Below are 22,586 nucleotides of genomic sequence, written 5' to 3' on the forward strand. Positions count from 1 at the left end.
GCCCTTAGTCTCCTCTCCCTGTAGACACTGTCCTTGCTAGTGTCACACTGTTACCATGGAGAGCTAGGAGGGTAAATATCTCTTCCATTTGCCAGCTTTCTTTTTTCCCTTTCCCTATTCCTCTCTTTCTAGACAGCGCCAACCCCCAATTCCCACATCCCTTTCATCCTCCATTGGTAGGTTAGCATAACGAACGAATGGATAAGTAACCTGTGTGCTCGCAAGCCTCTTTCTGGGACGAATAAGAAACTGAAATCGATTCCAGTTGTACCTGCTACCGCTGGAGACTGAGAGACTGCCGCCAGGGGCCAGACCAGAGCTCTCCGCCCTGGGCCCCGCCCCGCCCCACCCCACCCCACCCCACCCCACCCCTCCCTTCTCCCTCCCTGGTTATAGCCTCACCCTTCTCCACCTCCCCCACTTTGCACTCTCCTCTAGCAGCGCCTGCCCCTTTTAAGGAACTCCACCCTCATGATGGGCACACCTCTTCTCTGGATCTAGCCGGGCTGGAGACAGTCCCCCCACCCACTTGGGTTGCCCAGCAGCACTCTCGGTACTAACCCACATGAACGCGAGCTGGGTACCCCAAGAAACCTTGCCCTAGAGTACCCGCAGGAGTTCTTGTCATTTTTTGCTGAAGCCTCTGGCCTATATGTTTCCACCAATCGTAGGCATTTGCCCCTCCCTTCTTTCTTTTTAGGAAGGCGCTGGGGTTTGCAGCAGTAACGGAGGCGGTAAAAGGGATCCCCTGACAGTATCTTCTCATAGGCTCCTGTCTTGAAGGAATCCTTCTCCGCCTCAACTTTGTATTCAAGTAGTGCTTTGGGGGTTGGGTTGGTTTTCTTAGCCCTTAGCCCCAGCACTCTCCTCTAGGGTGTGTAAAGTTCAGAGGATGGGTGGAGAGTGGGTTTGGCCGGAACTGAACTGGTGGAGGTGAAAGGAGAACGGAGGATCTTCAGCCTTGGCCACTTGGGCCCAGGGAACCCACTTTATTTTTAGCCGAGGAAAAGATCTGCATTGGCAGCAGTGGGAAGATTCTTTTTAGGAAGTCGGTTTTGCTGGCTCCCCAGTTTGAGGTTGGATGCTTGAGAGCTTTGTTTCCCTTGCTTCGAGGGTGGCCCAGCCGGATCTGAACCGACTCTGGCCCTCCTCCTCATTTTCTAGCCAGGAGAAAAAGGGGAGGGGGGGCCGAGAAAGAGAAGGCGAGAGCGAGTCTCCTGGCGCGCTGTCAGACAGGGGCGGGAGTGAAGGAAACAGCAGTCTTGCGAACGGATCAGGAGTATGAGCCTCCCGGGGGACCGCAGGATCTCCGGACACTTCAGGAGTCCCCAGCTAGTGACATGGGCGGTAAGTGACTCCGGGATTAGAACACACCCACTCCCATCTCCTCCCTCTAGATTCTATCCCCCACCCCCACTCTCCATTTCTCCTCTTTATGTTTCACCGGAGGGAGGGGGCTGGAGAGCGAAGGGTACTAACACTATGTGGAATCAAATGAAACTCAAGGGAAAATGACTTTACTAAAGGGCTGAGCAAAGAGGGGTTAGGAAAAGAAGGAGTACTTTGGGTAGGCTCATGGGAGAAATAAAGGGGGGCATGAATGGATGGATTTGTTTAATTTAGTCCGCCCTGGTTTGGAGCTCTCATTTCTCCTTAAGCGGTAAGGTTTAACTTAACCCTACGCAGCAAAAGTTGCTATCAGAGAGAATAGGATTCAGGCCAATGTTCCCAGGTAACCCTCCTAAATAGTAGCCAGTGCCTAGAGGTGCTTCTAAAAAGAAGACGGGGACAAGGGGTTAAAGTTTGAGCCAAGGCTACGGACTGGAGAGGCCCTGAAGGGAGCTGCGGGGGAGGAGCTGCTTTGGGCGTGCCGGCTCTTTAAGGAGGGGCTGGGCTTGGTTGGAGGAAAAAGCCTAGGCCCAGCCCTGGCTCTTTAAAACGTGGCCAAGGCGGTTGGTTTGTCTGTGTAGGTGGAAGATTGGGCCAAATTGTTGGGATTGCTGGAGATAATCGATCTGTAATGTAATGGTCACTTAGAAGAGCTGCTTTTTTGTGGATTTTTTTTTTTAAACCTAAGAATTTGGGAAACAAATCACGGAATAAGTAAAATGTATTCTTTAGAAAAATAAATCCAAACAGGTGGTCAAAAGAATGATCCTTTATTCCCTCTTGTATTGTCTACTTTGTAAAGAAAAGTGTTTATTAAGCAACAGACCGATGGCAGACTGTGATAATAACTGAGCAAAACGAAAAATCTCTAAATTTGAATTTGAAACTGATGGAGACTCTGATGGTTGGGGTAATGGACTGATCTACTTGGAAATCCTAATACCACTACTTACTAGCTGTGTAACCCCAGACATTGCTTTTCTCCTCTAGAGAAATGTGGAGTAATAATCTTATCTCAGAGTTCCTGTTGTGGCTCAGTGGTAACGAACACAAAGAAGGACAGGGGTTCGATCACTGACCTTGCTCAGTGGGTTAAGGATCCAGTGTTGCTGTGAGCTGTGTGTAGGTCACAGGTGTGGCTTGGATCTGGTGTTGCTGTGACTGTGGTGTAGGCCGCAGCTGCAGCTCTGATTTGAGCCCTAGCCTGGGTGAGGCCCTAAAAAGACAAAAAAAAAAATCTTATCTCAAAAGATATTGGATAGATTAAATACCTTCATGTATGTGACAGAGGCTGTCACTCCATTTATATCTTAGTTTCACTTCCTTTTCCTACTCAGTTTGAGACTCTTTCTCTGGAGCACTGCTGATAGTATTTGGCTATCCTTAAAACACTTTCCAGGAGGGTGAAAGAAGACCTCAGAATAATAAATTAGCTTGCCCAAAGGCTGAGGCTAGAGCATAGATTTTACTTGCTTCTGATCTAACATTGCTTCCACTGGACTTTAGCACCTCTGAGAGAAAAAGCTGCTAGCCTGCCTTTCCCCTCATTCTTTGGGCAACTTAACTGGGATGATACAGGCAATAGGACCTTTGGACAACAGAAATCAGTGACTTACACATGACTTCATCCTATTCTTCAGAATTTGGAGACCCTTATATAGGAGAGTTGTTAATCCTTGTGACTGTTGAGAACACAGAGAATGGGCTGGAAACAGTGTCTTCAGGTTAGCTTGGAGGCAGAGAAGCAGAAAACACAGGAAAGGCAGAAATATAAATTCAAAAGTAAAAGGACAAATGCAGCTAGTCCATCCTCAAGATCAAACTAGCTCTAATTTCAGAGCTCTAGGGAGCTAGAGTACCTCCTATTAAGGCTCTCAGGATACACTGGAAAGAAAATTGGGGAAAAAACATTAACTTGATTACTACCATCATTTCTTCAACCGCCCCCCAACACCTATCATCCTAGTACGCATTTCTGAGATGGGGCCCTTATTGATTCAGTTAAATGAATTCCAGTAACAAAGTCACCAAGCCTAATCTAGTCATCTCTCCAAATTGTGTGTATCTGGTGTTGAGGGAGATCAACCATTTATTTAGCTTTTCTCATTCTGGCAGGGTCATTATTATTATTTGACATATTTATATATTCACCCTTGCCTTGAGTCAGTTGTAGTTTATTATTTCACTTAAATTGATGAATAATGAGAATATTGCCTTTAGATATATAATTCATTTAGCAAAAATGTGTTGGCATAGTATGTGTCAGGAACTGATAAAATTATTAAAAACTCATTTTCTATTCCTTCCATCTTAAATGACTTCTTTTTGCCCTCCCTCATTTAAACCTCAATCTTCCTTCAGGTCCTATTTTAGTCCTTAACCCCTACATCAAGCCTTATTTCCTCTGCTATTCCTTAGAAATTTTACATCACTGTTATGCTCAGTGGATACTTACCACAAATGAACTGCCTTGTAATGTACTTGTTTTCATGAATTTTTCCTTAAAATGGTATTTATGATATTCCTTCCATTATTAATCCCAAGTCAGATGTCATTTCTATGAAATCTAACCTAATCCTTGCACATTGAAATAAACTCATTTAACATTATCTGATCCTTGGATACAGAAATAAACTCCTTTTTAGTTTTGGTGTCATCTTGCTTGCATTATCGGGAACCTGCACAATTCTCTTCCCTATATTATGGTCATTTGTGTACATATCTAAACCTTTACTCCCTTTTTAGACAGAAAAGTTTTTGAGGACAGGTATTATGAGTATTTCTTCAAAGCACTTAATTAACTTTCCCATGTAAACACTGGGTACATGTTTAATAGATGATCTTCTAAGGTTTAGCTCCAAAATTCATGTTTTTGTCAATGAAGGAAAACTTGATAGGGACGATTGACCTAGATGAATATCTAGTATAGTTGCCATCTCATTCTAAGTAGAGTGTGAATGAATAACACTGTCATATCAGGCTCATTAGTTTATCCAAAGATGATGAGAAACTTTGTTTGATGTGCTTTCTTTCTTTTTTTTTTTGTCTTTTTGCCATTTCTTGGGCCGCTCCCGTGGCATATGGAGTTTCCCAGGCTAGTGGTCTAATCAGAGCTGTAGCTGCCAGCCTATGCTAGAGCCACAGCAACTCAGGATCCGAGCCCCATCTGCAACCTACACCACAGCTCACGGCAACGCCGGATCGTTAACCCACTGAGCAAGGGCAGGGACCGAACCCGCAACCTCATGGTTCCTAGTCGGATTCGTTAACCACTGCGCCACGACGGGAACTCCTGATATGCTTTCTGATTCTCATATAATAATGTATTCAGTTCAGGTTATATACCTGAAGTTGGGTTTCTACTGCGTTTATTATCCTCAACTCAGCTTTATCATCTAGCATATTTTCTCACCTCTAAAATAATTTGGTAATTTGTGATCATAAATAATGTAAGTAAAACTTTGGACACAGTGCCTGATTTCTAATACATATTTCTTAAGTGGAGTGTCTCATAATTTTTCTACTTTGTGTAATTTATTTTATTTAAATCTTACTTGGTTTTTGGAAAAAAGGAAGGTAGTTCAGTGAGACAGGAAGCTGGATTTAAATGTAATAAGCTAGGTGCTTTGTATAAAAAAAGTAAAGATATTATCTGTGCACGTAGACAAAATAGATGTAATATGGGCAAACCAAATTCGGGGATTATTAAACACATTAAATTAAGGAGCTAAACCTAACTCTAGAGTCAAATCCAGGTATATGATATCAATCCAGGTTTCAGATCATGGGCATTTTGATATGTTGTAACCTCAAACTCATCATTTCTAAAATAGAATCCACTGTCACCCCTAGACTCTTTCCCCTACCCTCATTCAAGACTTCTTTTCACTTCCCTGGTCCTTCAGTTTACTATCATCATAATCTTCTCTCTCTTTTTTTTTTTTTTTTTTTGTCTTTTCAGGGCCACACCCACAGCATATGTAGGTTCCCAGGCTACGGGTCGAATTGGAGCTGTAGCCACTGGCCACAGCACAGGCACAGCAATGCCAGATCCAAGCCACATCTGCATCCTTCACCACAGCTGACAGCAATGCTGGATCCTTAACCCACTGAGTGACACCAGGGATCAAACCTCTGTCCTCCTGGATACTAGTCAGATTCTTTTCTTCTGAGCCATGATGGGAATACCACTATCATTATAATCTTGGTGAAGTTATTTACACTTGAGTTTTATTATCTTTTCTTTGAAAAAAACTATTTCATAGAATTCTAGTAAGAAATAAATGTGTTAATTTTGTAAAGCACTTTGAAGTATGCTTGACAATGTAGTAAGCAGTGGGGAAACATGGTTGTTGTGGTTGTCATATTTCATGCTCAAAATGCTCAAATCAACTCTTTCCTCCTCCTCAGTTTCCTTGTCTACTTGTTTTCCAAAGGCTATTTTTTCCCCTGTGTATCTGACATCTTCCTTTCTTTTTATTCTAACTGCCACGACCTTAATTTACTTCAGATGTACAACTAATTAGCCTACAGAGCAAATACAGCCTACACATTTGTTTTATTTGCCTTAAATTGATAAAACTTTTACTTAAATTCCATTTTATTTATTTTCCTTTTTTTATGACCCCACCTGCGGCATGTGGAAGTTCCCAGTCTAGGGGTCGAATCAGAGCTGCAGCTGCTGGCCTATGCCACAGCCACAGCAATGCCAGATCAGAGCCATATCTGCGGCCTGCATCGCATCTTGGGGCAATACTGGATCCTTAACCCACTAAGAGAGACCAGAGATCTAACCCACATCCTCACGGATACTAGTCAGATGCTTAACCCACTGAGCTGCAATGGGAACTCCTTAAATTGCATTTTAAATTGGTAATGCATTACACATCACTCAAAACTCAAAATAGGAGTTCCCATCATGGCTCAGTGGTTAACGAGTCTGACTAGGAACGATGAGGTTGCGGGTTCGATCCCTGGCCTTGCTCAGTGGGTGAAGGATCTGGCGTTGCCGTGAGCTGTGGTGTAGGTCGCAGATGTGGCTTGGATCCAGAGTTGCTGTGGCTCTGGGGTAGGCCAGCGGCTACAGCTCCTATTCGACCCCTAGCCTGGGAACCTCCATGTGCTGTGGGAGCGGCCCAAGAAATGGCAAAAAGACAAAAAAACAAACCTCAAAATACACAAAAGGATACACAATTAAGAGTCTCCCTCCTGCCTCCCTCCTGTTGCTGTCCACTAGTTGCCTCACTAGAGGCAAGTAAAATTATACGTTTATTGGAAATTCTTCCATGGACATTTTATGCATATAAAACAAATGAGTATATATATATTTTTTCTCCAGCTTCCCTTTTACACATACTCTGCATATTGTTCTACATCTTGCTTTGTCTACTTAAAAATATACTTTAGAGACCTTTCCATACATGTATATAAAGAAATGCCTCACTCTTTTGTGTGACTGCATAGTTTTTCGCTATATGATGAGCCACAATTTATTTAAAGTCTTTATTGAATAGCATTAAAAATATTTCCAAAGTTTTGCAGCGTTATTTGTAACAGCAATAAAAAAAAACTTTGTAAGTATGTGTATTGGTATGCTGAGCTGCCATAATAGGGTGGCTTAAAAAACAGAAATTTATTTTCTCACAGTTCTGGAGCCTAGAAGTCTGGGATCAGGGTACCATAATTATCCAGTTCTGGCGAGGGCCATCTTCCTGCTTGCAGAAGGCTGCTTTCTTCTTGTGTGCTTGTATGACCTCTTCGTTGTGCTTTTGGAGAAAGAGAGTGAGGTCCCTGGTGTCTTTTCTTATAAGGATACTAATCCCATTGAATGAGGATCCTACCCTTATGACCTCATTTAACCTTAATTACTTCCATTAAAAAAAAAAAAGAGCCTTACCTCCGAATACAGTCACACTGGGGAGTAGAGGTTCAACATATATTTTGGGGAGGAAAACAGTGCGGTCTATAGCAGTATGTCAGTTTGCCCAGACCCACACTTTTTAAAAGTGGTTGATTGCCAACATTTCAAAGTCAAAATTTTAATTTTACTTAAAATTCTAAAATTCTGGCTTCTTTTAAATAATCAGAAGATACCAAATCAGTATTCCCTCTTGTCAACAATTACCTAGAGTCGGTGAACTGCTTCCTCCCTCCTCTTTTATATAGAACATGTATTCTCCGTTCACCATATTCCCCATCTGGCCTAGGTGATCTTAACCTGCCTGGCCCTTCTAGGTATTGAATTTGTGATACCTAAGTAAGCTCTTACCGTAATACACATAGAATATTCCAATAGCTATAAGTTCTACCTTGATTCTTTTTGCTTTCTCCATTCTGTAGACAACTGCCAGAATATCTTCCCTAAAACACGTTTTTTTTAAAATTATGCCACTTTCCTTTACTCCTCAATCATTTACTTCATGCCTACAAAGTTCCAGGCATTATACTAGAAGCTGAGATTAGAGCACTGAACAATTTAGGAGGGAGCCTTGCCTTCACAGACTGTGTAGTCTCCTCTCATCTGGATTTCCTTTCTGTCTCTTCTTGACTGACCCTAGTTCCTCAAGGCCAGTCTCACCATAGATCATTTCTTTGTAATTTTTTCTGACTATTTTATTTCCAGTTATCGCCTCTTCTAATTACAGCTTATAGCCTCAAATCATAATTAAGCACTGCTGCATCTATTATTTTGTAATGTTTGGTTGCTATTGTTTTATGCATAGTTATGTCTTACTACACAGACTTTGGATCTCAGAGCTCTACCCGGCCCAATTAAATGATAGAAGTGTGCCCTGTATAAAGGTGGCAGCCATTTATCAACTCCAGCTAATTTTTCTCTTGTGCCAATGTAGACTCCATGTTGTAAAATCTCCCAACTTTTTCAGAAATGTAAGAAATAGACATTTTTTTTTAAAAAAAAGAATTCTGCTCTTAAAGATTATCAGCTAATATGATTTTAATTTTTTTTCCCTTAGCCATGCCTGTGGTATGTGAAAGTTCCCAGGCCAGGGATCAAACTCAAGCCACAGCAGTGAACACACCAGATCCTACACCCACTGCGCCACCAGGGAATTCCAAGGCACAAATATTTAGGCAAAACTTTTAACATAGAAAACAGAGATTTTTTTTTTTTTTTTGGTCTTTTTGCCATTTCTTGGGCTGCTCCCGTGGCATATGGAGGTTCCCAGGCTAGGGGTCGAATCAGAGCTGTAGCTGCCAGCCTATGCCAGAGCCACAGCAACACAGGATCCGAGCCATGTCTGCAACCTACACCACATCTCACGGCAACACCGGATCCTTCACGCACTGAGCAAGGCCAGGGATCGAACCCGCAACCTCATCGTTCCTAGTCGTATTCGTTAACCATTGCACCACGATGGGAACTCCTGATTTTAATTTTTAACATCACTGTGAGAACAAGGTCAGTACCTGTAGTGGCCTGCCAATTTTCTCTGTCTGACCTACACTAGAAACCAGGTGGAAGCCTAGTACTATCTTCTCCCCCATTCTATACATATACACAATGTCTACTACAGTGTTCCCTATGTAGTACATTATCTGTGAAGACTTGATTATCATCAGTCAGTTCCTCTTTAAGTCAATTGTAATCTTCAATAATAATATAGCAGTTCTGCTTTCTCCTGATACGTAACATGTGCCTTTGAAGGCAGTTATCAGGACAGTTCTCTTTTCCCCTACTTACTTTTTTCCAAATGTAGCCATCCAAATTTCTTGACCTCTTTCCATTTTTTTCTTTTTTAAAAATTGATCATTTGTTTCTCTAGAATGTCATTTTTTCCAGCACCTCTCTTCCATTTCATTGCCCTTAAAATACAAACTGTCAAACAAGTACAGTATCCTCAGAAAGGTCTTCATAATGCTGAATAAATCTTAACTTTTAATTATTTGTGATTGATTATCCCAGCTCTTTTGCTTTTTTTCTGTGCTGTCAATGATTTAGATATTTCATCTTCAATTAGAATGGGAATGTGTGATGTAAATCTATTCATTTTCTTGTTTAAAAACTAGTTCTGATAAATACGTACAATGTAACTCCTCCTTTTTTTTTGTAGCTAGAGTCTAGAATCAATATACAGCCTTGAAAATAATAATAATTATTATTGTTTTTGGTTCTTTCATTAACATGACCTCTGTGGGTCCAACAAATTGAGATGGCACAGAACTCTTATAGGACTACTTGACTTGGTGCTCCTGAGCTAGGTAGCTCAGGTAGTGAGTGGAAAGGCTATTAAAAAGATAAATCTCTGCCCTTAAGCACTTGTACTAAGCATGAGCAAAACTGCTGTATTATACATTCTTTTTTTGGTTGCTTTTTTTGTTTAATTTGCTGGAAAAGACTGCTGCATGAAATAACGGTATAAAGCAATGAAGTGGATTACATGGGATTTTACATGATATTGCAAAGCAATGGACTTGTTTTGCTGTGGGTTTTTTGTCCTTTTTCGAAACCATTGCCTCAGTGCCAAGCTGGAGCTCTGGATTCCTAGAGGTATTGTCTGATGATTAACATTACAGTTAGTGGGAATCCTTTAATATTCTTTACAAATGTTCAGTAGTAGAGCTTACTACCAAGGTATAAGAACTCTTCAATTATTATTATTTTCTTTTTAAATGGTTTTTATTTTTTCCATTATAGGTGATTCACAATGTTCTGTCAATTTTCTACTATACAGCAAGGTGACCCACATGCATACATACATTCTTTTTTCTCACATTTTCATGCACCATCATAAGTGACTAGATATAGTTCCAAGTGCTGTACAGCAGGAACTCATTGCCTATCCATTGCAAAGGCAGGAGTTTGCATCTATTGACCCCAAGCTCCCAACCTATCCCACTCGCTCCCCTGCCTCTTGGCAACCACAAGTCTATTCTCCAAGTCCATGATTTTCTTTTCTGTGGAAAGGTTCATTTGTGCCTTATATTAGATTCCAGATGTAAGTGATAGCATAGGGTATTTGTCTCTCTCTTTCTGACTTACTTCATTTAGCATGAGAGACTAGTTCCATCCATGCTGCTGCAAATAGCATTATTTTGTTCTTTTTTATGGCTGAGTAGTATTCCATTGTGTATATATACCACATCTTCTTAATCCATTCATCTGTCAATGGACATTTGGGTTGTTTCCATGTCTTGGCTATTGTGAGTAGTGCTGCAATGAATATATGGGTGGACGTGTCTTTTTCAAGGAAAATTTTGTCAGGATATATGCCCAAGAGTGGGATTGCTGGTCATATGGTAGTTCTATATATAGTTTTCTAAGGTACCTACTTCCATACTGGTTTCCATAGTGGTTGTACCAATTTACATTCCCATCAACAGTGCAGGAGGGTTCCATTTTCTCCACACCCTCTCCAACAATTGTTACTTGTGGACTTATTAATGACAGCTATTCTGACATGTGTGAAGTGGTACCTCATAGTAGTTTTGATTTGCTTTTCCCTAATAATCAGTGATGTTGAGCATTCATTCATGTGCTTGTTGGCCACCTGTATATCTTCTTTGAAGAAATGTCTATTCAGGTCTTTTGCCCATTTTTCAATTGGGTTGTTGCTTTTTGCTGTTGAGTTGCATAAGTTGTTTGTATATTTTAGAGATTAGGCCCATGTCAGTTGCATTGTTTGAAACTATTTTCTCCCATTTTTTAAGTTGTCTTTTTTTATGGTTTCCTTTGCTGTGCAAAAGCTTGTCAGTTTGATTAGGTCCCATTGGTTTATTTTTGCTTTTATTTCTGTTGCCTTGGGAGACTGACCTGAGAAAACATTTGTAAGGTTGATATCAGAGAATGTTTTGCCTAGGTTCTCTTCTAGGAGTTTGATGGTGTCTTGTCTTATGTTTAAGTCTTTCAGCCATTTTGAGTTTATTTTTGTGCGTGGTGTGAGGGTGTGTTCCAGTTTCATTAATTTGCATGCAGCTGTCCAGGTTTCCCAACACCACTTACTTAAAAGACTGTCTTTTTCCCATTTTATGTTCTTGCCTCCTTTGTCAAAGATTAATTAACCATAGGTGTCTTGGTTTATTTCTGGGTTCTCTACTCTGTTCCATTAGTCTGTCTGTCTGTTTTGGTACCAGTACCACACTGTCTTGATGACTACAGCTTTGTAATATTGCCTGACATCTGGGAGAGTTATGCTTCCTGCTTGGTTTTTGTTCCTCAGGATTGCCTTGGCAGTTCTGGGTCTTTTGTGGTTCCATATAAATGTTTGGATTGTGAATAATTTCATGGGTAACTTGATAAGGATTGTATCGAGTCTGTAGATTGCTTTGAGTAGTATGGCCATTTTTACAATATTAATTTTTCCAAACCAGTTACGTGGAATATCTTTCCATTTCTTTACATCTTCTTTAATTTCTTTGATTAATGTTTTATTAGTTCTCCACATATAAATCTTTCACCTCCTTGGTCAGGTGTATTCACAGATATTTGATTATTTGAGGTGCAATTTTAAAGGGTAGTGTATTTTTGTATTCCTTTTCTAATATTTCATTGTTAGTATACAGAAGTGTGACTGATTTCTGAATGTTAATCTTATATCTTACTACTTTGCTGAATTTGTTGATAAATTCGAGTATTTTTGGGGTTGAGTCCCTGAGGTTTTCTATATATAGTATCATGTTATCTGCATACAGTGACAATTTTACCTCTTCTCTTCCAATTTGGATACTTTCATTTCTTTTGTTTGTCTGATTGCTGTGGCTAGGACTTCCAATACTATGTTGAATAAAAGCAGTGAGTGTGGGCATCCTTGCCTTGTTCCAAATTTTAGTGGGAAGGGTTTCAGCTTGATTGTTATTACTTTCAATATCATCAAACTATTATTTCAAAGTGCATAATAGTAGCAATTAATTTAAGGTAAAAAAAAAAGAGCATTGGTATCAGACATCATCCCTGGATTCACATCCCAGTAATTTACCACTTATGTGATCTTTGGATTTCTTAATCTTTCTGAGTCTCTATTTCTTCATGTGTGTAATGGCATCAACAGTAGTACCTACCTCATAGAGATTGAGAGGATTAAATATGTCTCTTTGGAAATGCCATCGAGATGAAATGATATGATATCTGGGATTTGACTAAAAGTAGCCATTGAGGTGGGGGATTGGGTTGGAGGATACAGATGAAATAAGATTTACCATGAGCTGAATATCACTAAAACTGGGAATAGGCACATGGGGGAGTTCTTCTTTACTTTTGTATGTATTTGTATGCATTATAAAAAATAAAAAGGTATTTTTAAATGCTATAGGAAAAAACTCAAGTTTGTCTAATGATTTGTGGAGAATTTAATTGTCCTTCTTGACATCAACTTCACAGATTTAGCAGAAACCTGGAAAACTATCTATATCCTCTGTCATATATCACAGAGAATTAGAAAGACATGAGAATTTCTAAGTAGTTTACTCAAAATGGCTCTCCTAGATAACAGTGTAGTCTGGACTAAAACACAGATCTCCAGCTCCTAGGTCAAACATTTTTCCATTGTTTCATGCTGCCTTCTTTAACTATAAAATAAGTTTTACCCTTTTTTAACTATAAAATAAGTTTTACCCCTTTAAAATAATTTCTGTCAGTTTCTTGCATGTAAGATTATTTTTAAAAAATAAATTTACGTATTTGGTGAGGATCAAGGGGACCAGTTCTAGAAATCTGAGGTTAATTTATACAATACTTTTTTTTTTTTAGGGCTGCACCTGCAGTGTATGGAAGTTCCCAGGCTAGGAGTCAAATCGCAGCTACAGCTGCTGGCCTCCACCACAGCCGCAGCAACGTGAGGTCCAAGCCACATCTGTGACCTACACTACAGCTCATGACCAGATCCCCGACTGACTGAGTGAAGCCAGGGTTCGAACCTGCTTCCTCATGAATACTAGTCAGATTCGTTTCTGCTGTACCACAGTGGGAACTCCTTATACAATAGTTTTAAGTCTGTCCTTTCTTTTGATCCTTACAGTGATTCTGTGAGGTTCACAATTATCTTGTGAATAATAGTTATTTCTACTTTCTATATTAAATAGTGGGACTTATCCAAAGTTATTCAACAATTTGATAATTAAACTAGAACTAAAACTCAGGCATAGAGTTCGTTGAACCTCAAGTCCACTTGTATAACTACTTTTCTTATTTTTTAAATTTTATGATTATTATTTTTCCATTATAGTGATTTATAGTGTTCTGTCAATTTCTGCTGTACAGCAAAATGACCCAGTCATACATTCTTTTTCTCACATTATCCTCCATCATGCTCTATCATGAGTAACTGGATATAGTTTCCTGTGCTATACAACAGGATAGTTTTAGACATTTATAATAATTCCCCTTAACTTTCATATTTTTCGGAATCAAGAATCTTAATTCTAGCACATTCCAGGGTGATTTTTCTTTCATGCATATTTGGGGTTTTCTGTGGAAAAGAAAATGGAGCTTAATGTCGCATCAGGGGGGAAATGAAAATGGCTGAAAACACTGAAAGCTATGCAGGTGATTTTGTAAAACGTAAACTCATGTGAGAATGGAGATAAACATAAAAAAAATCATAAGATGGGTATTGTCATTGTGAATAGTTTGGACCTTTAAAATGTATGCATTGTGCCAGAATTCCCATCATGGCACAGTGGAAATGAATCTGACTAAGAACGATGAGGTTGCAGGTTTGATCTCTGGCCTCACTCGGTGGGTTAAGGATCCAGCATTGCAGTGAGCTGTGGTGTAGGTTGCAGACGCAGCTCAGATCCCACATTGCTGTGGCTGTGCCTGCGGCTGTGGCTGTGGCTGTGGCATAGGCTGGCGGCCGTAGCTCCTATTTGACCCCTAGCCTGGGAACCTCCATGTGCTGCTGGTGCAGCCCTAAAAAGAAAAAAAAAAGTATGCATTGTATGTATTTTTATGTGCTTTAGTTTTGCCTTTCTGACAGAAGTATTCCTAAAAACCTATATAGCAATTTCACATTTACATCTTAGAAAGAATTTTTATATGTATTATCACAATGGTCTTCATGACAACCCTGTAAGGGGGTCAGGCTAAGCTGATGTATCTCCATCTTGTAGGTGAGAAAACTGAGGCATGGGAAAGTCAAATGGCTTGTTCAAAGTCATACAGCTCCCAAAAAAAGAAAAAAAGAAAAAAAATAAGAAAAAAAAAACAAAGTCATATAGCTCCTTCTGGTGTTTCTTATCACCTTATCTTTTTAATACCTTACATTTCTTTTCTACTTCAAGCTTAGCTTAGCTTAGCTTAACAGTAATGATGCAATACTCAATTTCATTCTTTCTTTCACGTGGTATGTCCTGGCAATTTACAATTATTTTCATGGTAATATGTCCTCTCCTCTTAAATTAATGTTCTTTTTAGCATTTTAGTTGCCCCTATTTTCTTTTTCTCATTCGGGAAAGCTGAAAATGCAAGCTGCAGGCCTTTCTTGTATTGGAGCCACTTCTGAGTACCTGCTCTGGTGGTGGTTGCTATAATTTGGGCTAAGTACTTCAAACACTCTCCAGATTTTGTGTATGTTGAGACTCTTTCAATAGAAAAACCATAGTGAGCTATCTGTTGAGAAGCCATAAATGGAGGTTTTATTGAGTTTGGGTTTTCTAGTTGTTCCTATGATGATAGGTATGACCCTATTTGGAGGAAATGAGCGAAATTGAAAGATCTTCAAATCTTTTATTATGCAGGGTTTTTTTTTTTTTCTAGCAACCATTAACCCTCCAGTATGTAATTTCATTCAAACAGAGGTTGGGGGAATCTCATTGGCACCCAGATCAAGGAGCATTACAGCTGCATTATAGCTCTAGACTTCTGAGGTTCAGATCCCAGTTCTGCCATTTGCTAGCTAGGTGATTTGGGATAAGCTACTTTATCTGTGTTTCAGTTTCATCATTTTTAAAATGGGGAAATAATATGCCCACTCCTAGAATTTTGAGGATTAAATGAGCTAATATAAGTATTAGTTCTTTTAGCTGAACAATACTTAGCACATAGTAAGTACTTGGTGACTGTTGGTTATTATTGCTCTTTTATCAACATTTTATTGTTAATGCCATGCTCAGAGTAGCCTTATTCCTGAAGATTTTCCCAGAGGCCCATTATGAATCTCCCTATTCCTCTGTAAGATATATAATCAAACTGTCTGAAAATATATGTGTATCTGGTTGTTCTTTAATTACCTTTTTCTAATATTTAAAACATAGAAAATACTTTTTAAAATACCTATAATCTCAAAATCCTAAAACCTTAATTTTCATTTTTCAGCAGTTCCGGCATTTCTTATAAGTCAGAGGCTGAAAGTGAATGATATCTGCTCAAGATCCTCCAGAATAATTGGTTTGTTCTCCTTAAACTTGTTTTTCTTTTAAGCAGACAGTTTTTTAGAAATAAGATGCTTACCGTATTTGGGATATTAGTAGTGAGAGAGCACTGTAATCTGAATTAGAGGATAAGAGTTCTGGTTCTGATTCCATCATTTCTAAACTATGTGACCTTGGGCCTCCAAATTCATTAACTGTGAAATGGGAATGATACATAAAAGCTCTCTTTTTCCCTACAGTAAAGCTGCATAGATGCACATAAGGAATTATTACTTATATTGTCAAAATGCTATGTCTTAAGACACTAGGTACCTTCATAGGTCAGTGTCAGGATTCCCAATGTTTTGCTTTCTTTTGTAGTTGTCGGCCCCAATGACTCTACTTTGCTTCTCTCTCTCTCACTCTTTTTTTTGTTTGTTTTTTGTTTTGTTTTGTTTTGTCTTTTTAGACCCGCACTAGCAGCATAAGGAGGTTGCCAGGCTAGGGGTAAAATCAGAGCTGTAGCTGCTGGCCTACACCACAGCTCACAGCAACGCTGGATCCTTAACCCACTGAGCAAGGCCAGGAATGGAACCTGCGTCCTCATGGATGCTAGTCAGATTCGTTTCCACTGAGCCACTAGGGGAATCCTGCTTCTCTTCTTAAGAATCTAACTTCTCACTTCATCTCTAGACATTTTTCACCCCTCAGTGCTGGCCAAAGGGTGGAATGTGTTCTTACTAGTCAATCACCAGCTCTTGTCCCTTGGAGGCACTGTTCACTTTCATAAAACAAGCAGATCACTTGAGTAACAAAATGCCACTTGAGTAACAAAATTAGCTTGGAACATGAAAAAAGTAGTATAATCTTATCAATTTTCTATAGTTATAGTCCCTGGAGTGTGGTTTGTAATGTTCTGCATAAATGAGAGATTGACCTGCTGTGGATGGGACTCAGTCCATCTCCTTCTCTCCTTTATTTCCTCCTCCAGTACTCTTTTCCTTAGGAGAAGGACAAGAAAGTCTAGCTTCTACTTAGAACAGCAACTCTAACTCTAGAGAAAGTCAAAAGTTTTACAAAGGCTTAAAAAGTTTAAAATAAAACTGAGCTTTCTTTGATACTGTTCTGTAAGCCCTAGTTTCCTTCAGTTTTAAACTTTGTCTGGCTAAACATTAAAGAAAACAGTTTTTAAAAAGAAGCAAGTACACCTTCCTGGAGCTTTCCTTTTACTCCTACCAACATTTAGAATGTTGTCCAGAGTTATCTAATGGCTGCTCTTTGGGTCTGAGGACACTAATCAGAAATGGCTGAGACAATCCTAATTGTCAGCTATCCCTCTTGCGCCATTGGACTAAAATATCTGTGATATGGGTGGGGCAAAAAAATATTTTTCAAACTCCTTGATTATTGCTATTAAATAGTATTATTTTATATTGTAATATTATTGCTATTAAATAACCTTTCTTATTCCTATAATCATTCATTCATTAGACATTAGCACATTAAATGGAGGAAGTACTCTGCTAAAAGAAAGGGATACAGAGAAGAACAAGACGAGGTAACTATTGCAAGGATCACGTGGTGGTAGGGGAAACAGACAATGACATTGTGCCGGGTACTGTTTTAAACACTTGAACACATATTAAGTTAATAAATCCTCATGAAAATTCTATGAGCTGGTACTATTATTACCTCCATTTTATAGTTAGGGAAACAGACAAAGGGCAGTCAACAACTTCCTTGAAGTCATATTGTTAAGAAGTAGCAGAGCCAGTATGTGGCCCTGGGCACTTACTTCAGAGCCTTCTTGTTTTTACCACACTTGCGTAGCAATGTGATGTATGATTAAAAGGGGAAGTCAGGGAGTTCCTATTGTGTCTCAGTGGTAATGAACCCGGCTAGTATCCATGAGGACACAATCCCTGGCCTTGCTTAGTGGGTTAAGGATCCAGCATTGTTGTGAGCTACGATGTAGATTGCAGACATGGCTTGAATCTGGCATTGCTGTGGCTATGGCGTAGGCCCAGCTATATCTCCCATTTGACCCCTAGCCTGAGAACCTCCATATGCTGCAGGTATGGACCTAAAAAGCAAAAAAAAAAAAAAAAAAAAAAAAAAAGGTGGGGGGGAGTGACTTGGAGTTGAAGGGTTAGGTTTAAGTGATATTTATACAGTAGAATTTATTGGGGCTGATAACCAATTGGCTGGAGATGGAGAGAGGGGTCAAAGATGATGGACCCTCAGTCAGTGAGAATGGGTTGACAGAGGTGCTAAAAACCTTAAATATAAGAGGTAGAGAAGGCTTGTAAGCACAAAGTATAAAGGACTCCTTAAAGAGTATAAAGGCCCCATCTGATTCCTAGATAGTGAAAACAATAGCTAATTATATTGAAAACTTTTTATATGCCAGGAACTATTTTAAGTGCATTTACATGTAGTAATCCATAGAACCCTCACATTAACCCTATAAAATCAGTGCTATTTCCCCTACCTCTTGGCAGGTGAAGAAACTGAGGTTCATAGTGGCTAAATAGCTTGTCAAAGTTATTCTGCTTCCTCAACTGTGCTGTTTCATAATCCATAGGAATTGAAGAAGACCAGATAGGAGATGGCTCTTGTAAGCTATCTTGTCTAGAAATAACAAGACCTGATTGAAGGATAGGTGAATGGAAAGGAAGAAGAAAATTCTCTCCACTCTCTCCTGGCTGTTTTGATGGCCCATCTGTGGAATATTAGAGTTACCTGCTTGGCCATTGTTTTTCTACCATTGCACCTCCTTTTCCCCTACTTCTTGAAATCAGAAAAGGCTGCCCTCTCTGATACCTCATACCTCACAGTTAATTACATTCAATATTAACATAATAAAAAGTCTTTATTTATTAAAGCCTTCAGACATCTCTCATATATAACCTATTTAATTTTATTTTCCCCACTGTTGTCCAATTCCTGTGCTTGAGAAAACACACTTCCTTGTTCTATTTTTCTGTCACTGTCATCAAAAACTTTTAGTAATGTATTGAACACCTACCATGTGCCAGGCGCTGTTCTAAGCCCCTGAAAAACCAATCAAAGATGAAAATCTCTGCCTGCAAAAAACTTACAATCTAATTGAAATTTGAGTTTTCTGCAACTGACTGCTGTGCTTATTCCTTACTAAGTTTCTTCCTCTGCTAACCCCAACTCCTGCCCCTAAAGAGGTTTCATACAGGCCTTAGGACTCTGCAGAGAACAATTTAAAATCTTTTAATTCTACACAGAAAAGCTGAGGCTTAGAAAGAAAAAGGCCTTGACAAAGATTATAGGATGTAATTCTTTGGCATCTAACTCCGAGGTCAGTGCTCTCTGCTATACTTGCTGACTCTAAATGTCTGGTTGACCCAGAACTAAAACCGATAGCAGTCTGCTCAGTATAACCTTTTACACATACTAATTATGCAATAAATATTTCGCGAATGATGACGGTATATAAAAGCAGTTTGACCCATATACTTGCATCAAAGAAAATGCATGTATTTTGAAACAAAATTGGAAATATTTTAAAATGTCAAAATTCTTTAAGCTCTTCTACAGTAGCGCAGAAATTTTCTTCATAATCTCAATAGAATATTCATTGTGTAATATTGCCTAATAACCTAATTAAAACTAATTTCCTCAATTCCTAGCAGTCAATTAATAAAGGAATTGTTTTTAGGTTTATCATGTACTTTTCTGTGTTTCTGTATTATAATTTTTTGCAGTTGTGTATATTTCTTTTCTATTCTTATTTTTATCATTATTTTTTCAATAGTTATTTCTCCAATATACTTTTTTTCTACTGTACGGCATGGTGACCCAGTGACACATACATGTACACATTCTACTTTCTCACATTATCATGCTCCATCATAAGGGACTAGACATAGTTCCCAGTGCTACACAGCAGGATCTCATCACTAATCCATTCCAAAGGCAATAGTTTCTATCTGTTAACCCAAAGCTCCCCAACCACCCCATTCCCTCCCCCTCCCCCTTGGCAAACACAAGTCTATTCTGCAAGTCCGTGATTTTCTTTTCTGTGGAAAGGTTCCTTTGTGCCATATATTAGGTTCCAGATATAAGTGATATCATATGGTATTTGTCTCTCTCTTTCTGACTTACTAAGTATGAGAGTCTCTTGTTCCATCCATGTTGCTGCAAATGGCATTATGTTGTTCTTTTTCATGGATGAGTAGTATTCCATTGTTTATATGCACCACATCCTCCTAATCCAATCATCTGTCAATGGACATTTGGGTTTTTTCCATGTCTTGACTATTGTGAATAGTGCTGCAATGAACATGCGGGTGCAGGAGTATTTTTCAAGGAAAATTTTGTCCAGATGTATGACCAAGAGTGGGATTTCTAAGTCATATGGTAGTTCTATGTGTAGTTTTCTAAGATACCTCCACACTGTTTTCCATAGTGGTTGTACCAGCCTACATTCCAACCAACAGTGCAGGAGGGTTCCCTTTTCTCCACACCCCCTCCAGCATTTGTTATTTGTGGACTTATTAATGATGGCCATTCTGATTGGCGTGAGGTAGTATCTCATGGTAGTTTTAATTTGCACTTCTCTAATAATCAGGGATATTGAGCATTTTTTCATGTGCTTGTTGGCCATCTGTATATCTTGTTTGGAGAAATGTCTATTCAGGTCTTTTGCCCATTTTTCCATTGGGTTGTTGGCTTTTTTGCTGTTGAGTTGTATAAGTTGCTTGCATATTTTAGAGATTAAACCCTTGTCAGTTGCATCATTTGAAAGTATTTTCTCCCAACCTGTAAGTGGTCTTTTTGTTCTCTTTTGGTTTCCTTTGCTCTGCAAAAGGCTGTCAGTTTGATTAGGTCCCATATTTTTGCTCTTATTTCTGTTGCTTTAGGAGACTGACCTGAGAAAGCATTTGTAAGGTTGATGTCAAAGAATGCTTTGCCTATGTTCGCTTCCAGGATTTTGACGTTGTCTTTTCTTAGATCTCAGTCTTTCAGCCATTTTGAGTTGATTTCCTGCATGGTGTGAGGGTGTGTTCTAGTTTCATTGATTTGCATGCAGCTGTCCAGGTTTCCCATCACGACTTGCTGAAAAGAGTGTCTTCTTCCCATTTCATGTTCTTGCCTCCTTTGTCAAAGATTACTTGACCATAGGTGTCTGGGTTTGTTTCTGGGCTCTCTACTCTGTTCCATTGGTCTGTCTGTCTGTTTTGGTACCAGTACCACACTGTCTTGATGACTGTGGCTTTGTACTATTGCCTGAAGTCTGGGAGAGTGATGCCTCCTGCTTGGTTTTTGTTCCTCAGGATTGCCTTGGCAATTCTGGATCTTTTGTGGTTCCATATAAATTGTTGAACTGTTTGTTGTAGTTCTGTGAAAAATGTTATGGGGAGTTTGATAGGGATTGCATTGAATCTGTAGATTGCTTTGAGTAGTATAGCCATTTTTACAATATTAATTTTTCTGACCCAGGAGCATGGGATATCTTTCCATTTCTTTACATCTTCTTTAATTTCCTTGATTAATGTTTTATAGTTCTTGGCATGTAAGTCCTTTACCTCCTTGGTCAGATGTGTTCCCAGGTATTTGATTTTTTGGGGTGCAGTTTTAAATGGTATTGTATTTTTGTATTCCTTTTTCTAATATTTCATTTTTAGTATACAGAAATGTGACTGATTTCTGAATGTTAATCTTATATCCTGCTACTTTTCTGAATTTGCTGATCAGTTCATGAGTCCTTAGGGTTTTCTACATATAGTATCATGTCATCTGCATACAGTGACAGTTTTACCTCTTCTCTTCCTATTTGGATGCCTTTTATTTCTTTGGTTTGTCTGATATGCTGTGGTTAGGACTTCCAAGACTATGCTGAATAACAGTGGTGAGAGTGGGCATCCTTGTCTTGTTCCAGATTTAGGTGGGAAGGCTTTCAGCTTTTCTCCATTGAGTATTATATTTGCTGTGGGTTTTCCATAAATGGCTTTGATTATGTTAAGGTATGTTCCCTCTATACCCACTTTGGTTAAGAGTTTTTTCATCATGAATGGATATCGGACTTTGTCAAGTGCTTTTTCTGCATCTATTGAGATGATCTTGTGGTTTTTGACTTTTGTTACTGTGGTGTATGACGTTGTTTGATTTGCGTGTGTTGAACCATCCTTGTGCACCTGGGATGAATCCCACCTGTTCGTGTTGTATGATCTTTTTTATGTGTTGTTTGATTCAGTTGGCTAAAATTTTTTGAGAATTTTTGCGTCTATATTCATCAAAGATATTGGTGTATAGTTTTCTTTGTTGGTGGTATCTTTGTCTGGTTTTGGAATGAGGGTGATGGTGGCATCATAGAATATCGTTGGGAGTGTTCCTTCTTCTTCAACCTTTTGAAAAAGTTTGAGGAGGATGGTTATCACTTCCTCTTTGTATGTTTGGTAGAATTCACGTGTGAAGCCATCTGGTCCTGGACTTTTCTTTGTAGGGAGTGTTTTTATGACCTCTTCAATTTCGTTTCTAGTGGCTGGCCAGTTCAGTTGATCTATTTCTTCTTGATTCAGTTTTGGCAGGCTGTAAGTCTCTAGAAAGTTGTCCATTTCTTACAGATTGTCAAATTTTGGCATACAATTGTTGATAGTATTCTCTCATGGTGTTTTGTATTTCTATAGTATCCGTTGTGACTTGTCCTTTTTCATTTCTCATTTTGTTTATTTGGGTTTTTTCTCTCCTCTTCTTGGTGAGTCTCACCAGAGGTTTGTCAATTTTGTTTACCTTTTCAAAGAACCAGCTCTTGGTTTTATTGATTTCTTCAATTGTTTTGTTAATCTCTATTTTATTGATTTCCTCTTTGATCTTTAAGATTTCCTCCCTTCTGCTGACTTTAGGTTTTGTTTGTTCTT

At 39.1% G+C, this 22,586-nt stretch overlaps 1 protein-coding gene across 8 annotated transcripts in view; it reads left to right on the forward strand.

Annotated features, from left to right (window-relative positions):
• The window catches only part of KLF8 (Kruppel like factor 8), an 89,297-nt gene continuing 67,156 nt past the window's right edge, over positions 446-22,586 (forward strand). For 3 of the 8 annotated variants that reach the window (XR_002340523.1, XM_021079399.1, XM_021079403.1), the window contains exons 1-2: positions 450-1,347; positions 15,659-15,730. Coding sequence is in view for 6 of the 8 variants with exons in the window: in XM_021079399.1 (XP_020935058.1) it covers positions 1,341-1,347; positions 15,659-15,730 (79 nt within the window). In the remaining 2 variants the exon portion in view is untranslated. 8 annotated transcript variants of the gene reach the window in all.

Source organism: Sus scrofa, chromosome X (assembly GCF_000003025.6).
Source record: "Sus scrofa isolate TJ Tabasco breed Duroc chromosome X, Sscrofa11.1, whole genome shotgun sequence".
Taxonomy (NCBI): domain Eukaryota; kingdom Metazoa; phylum Chordata; class Mammalia; order Artiodactyla; family Suidae; genus Sus; species Sus scrofa.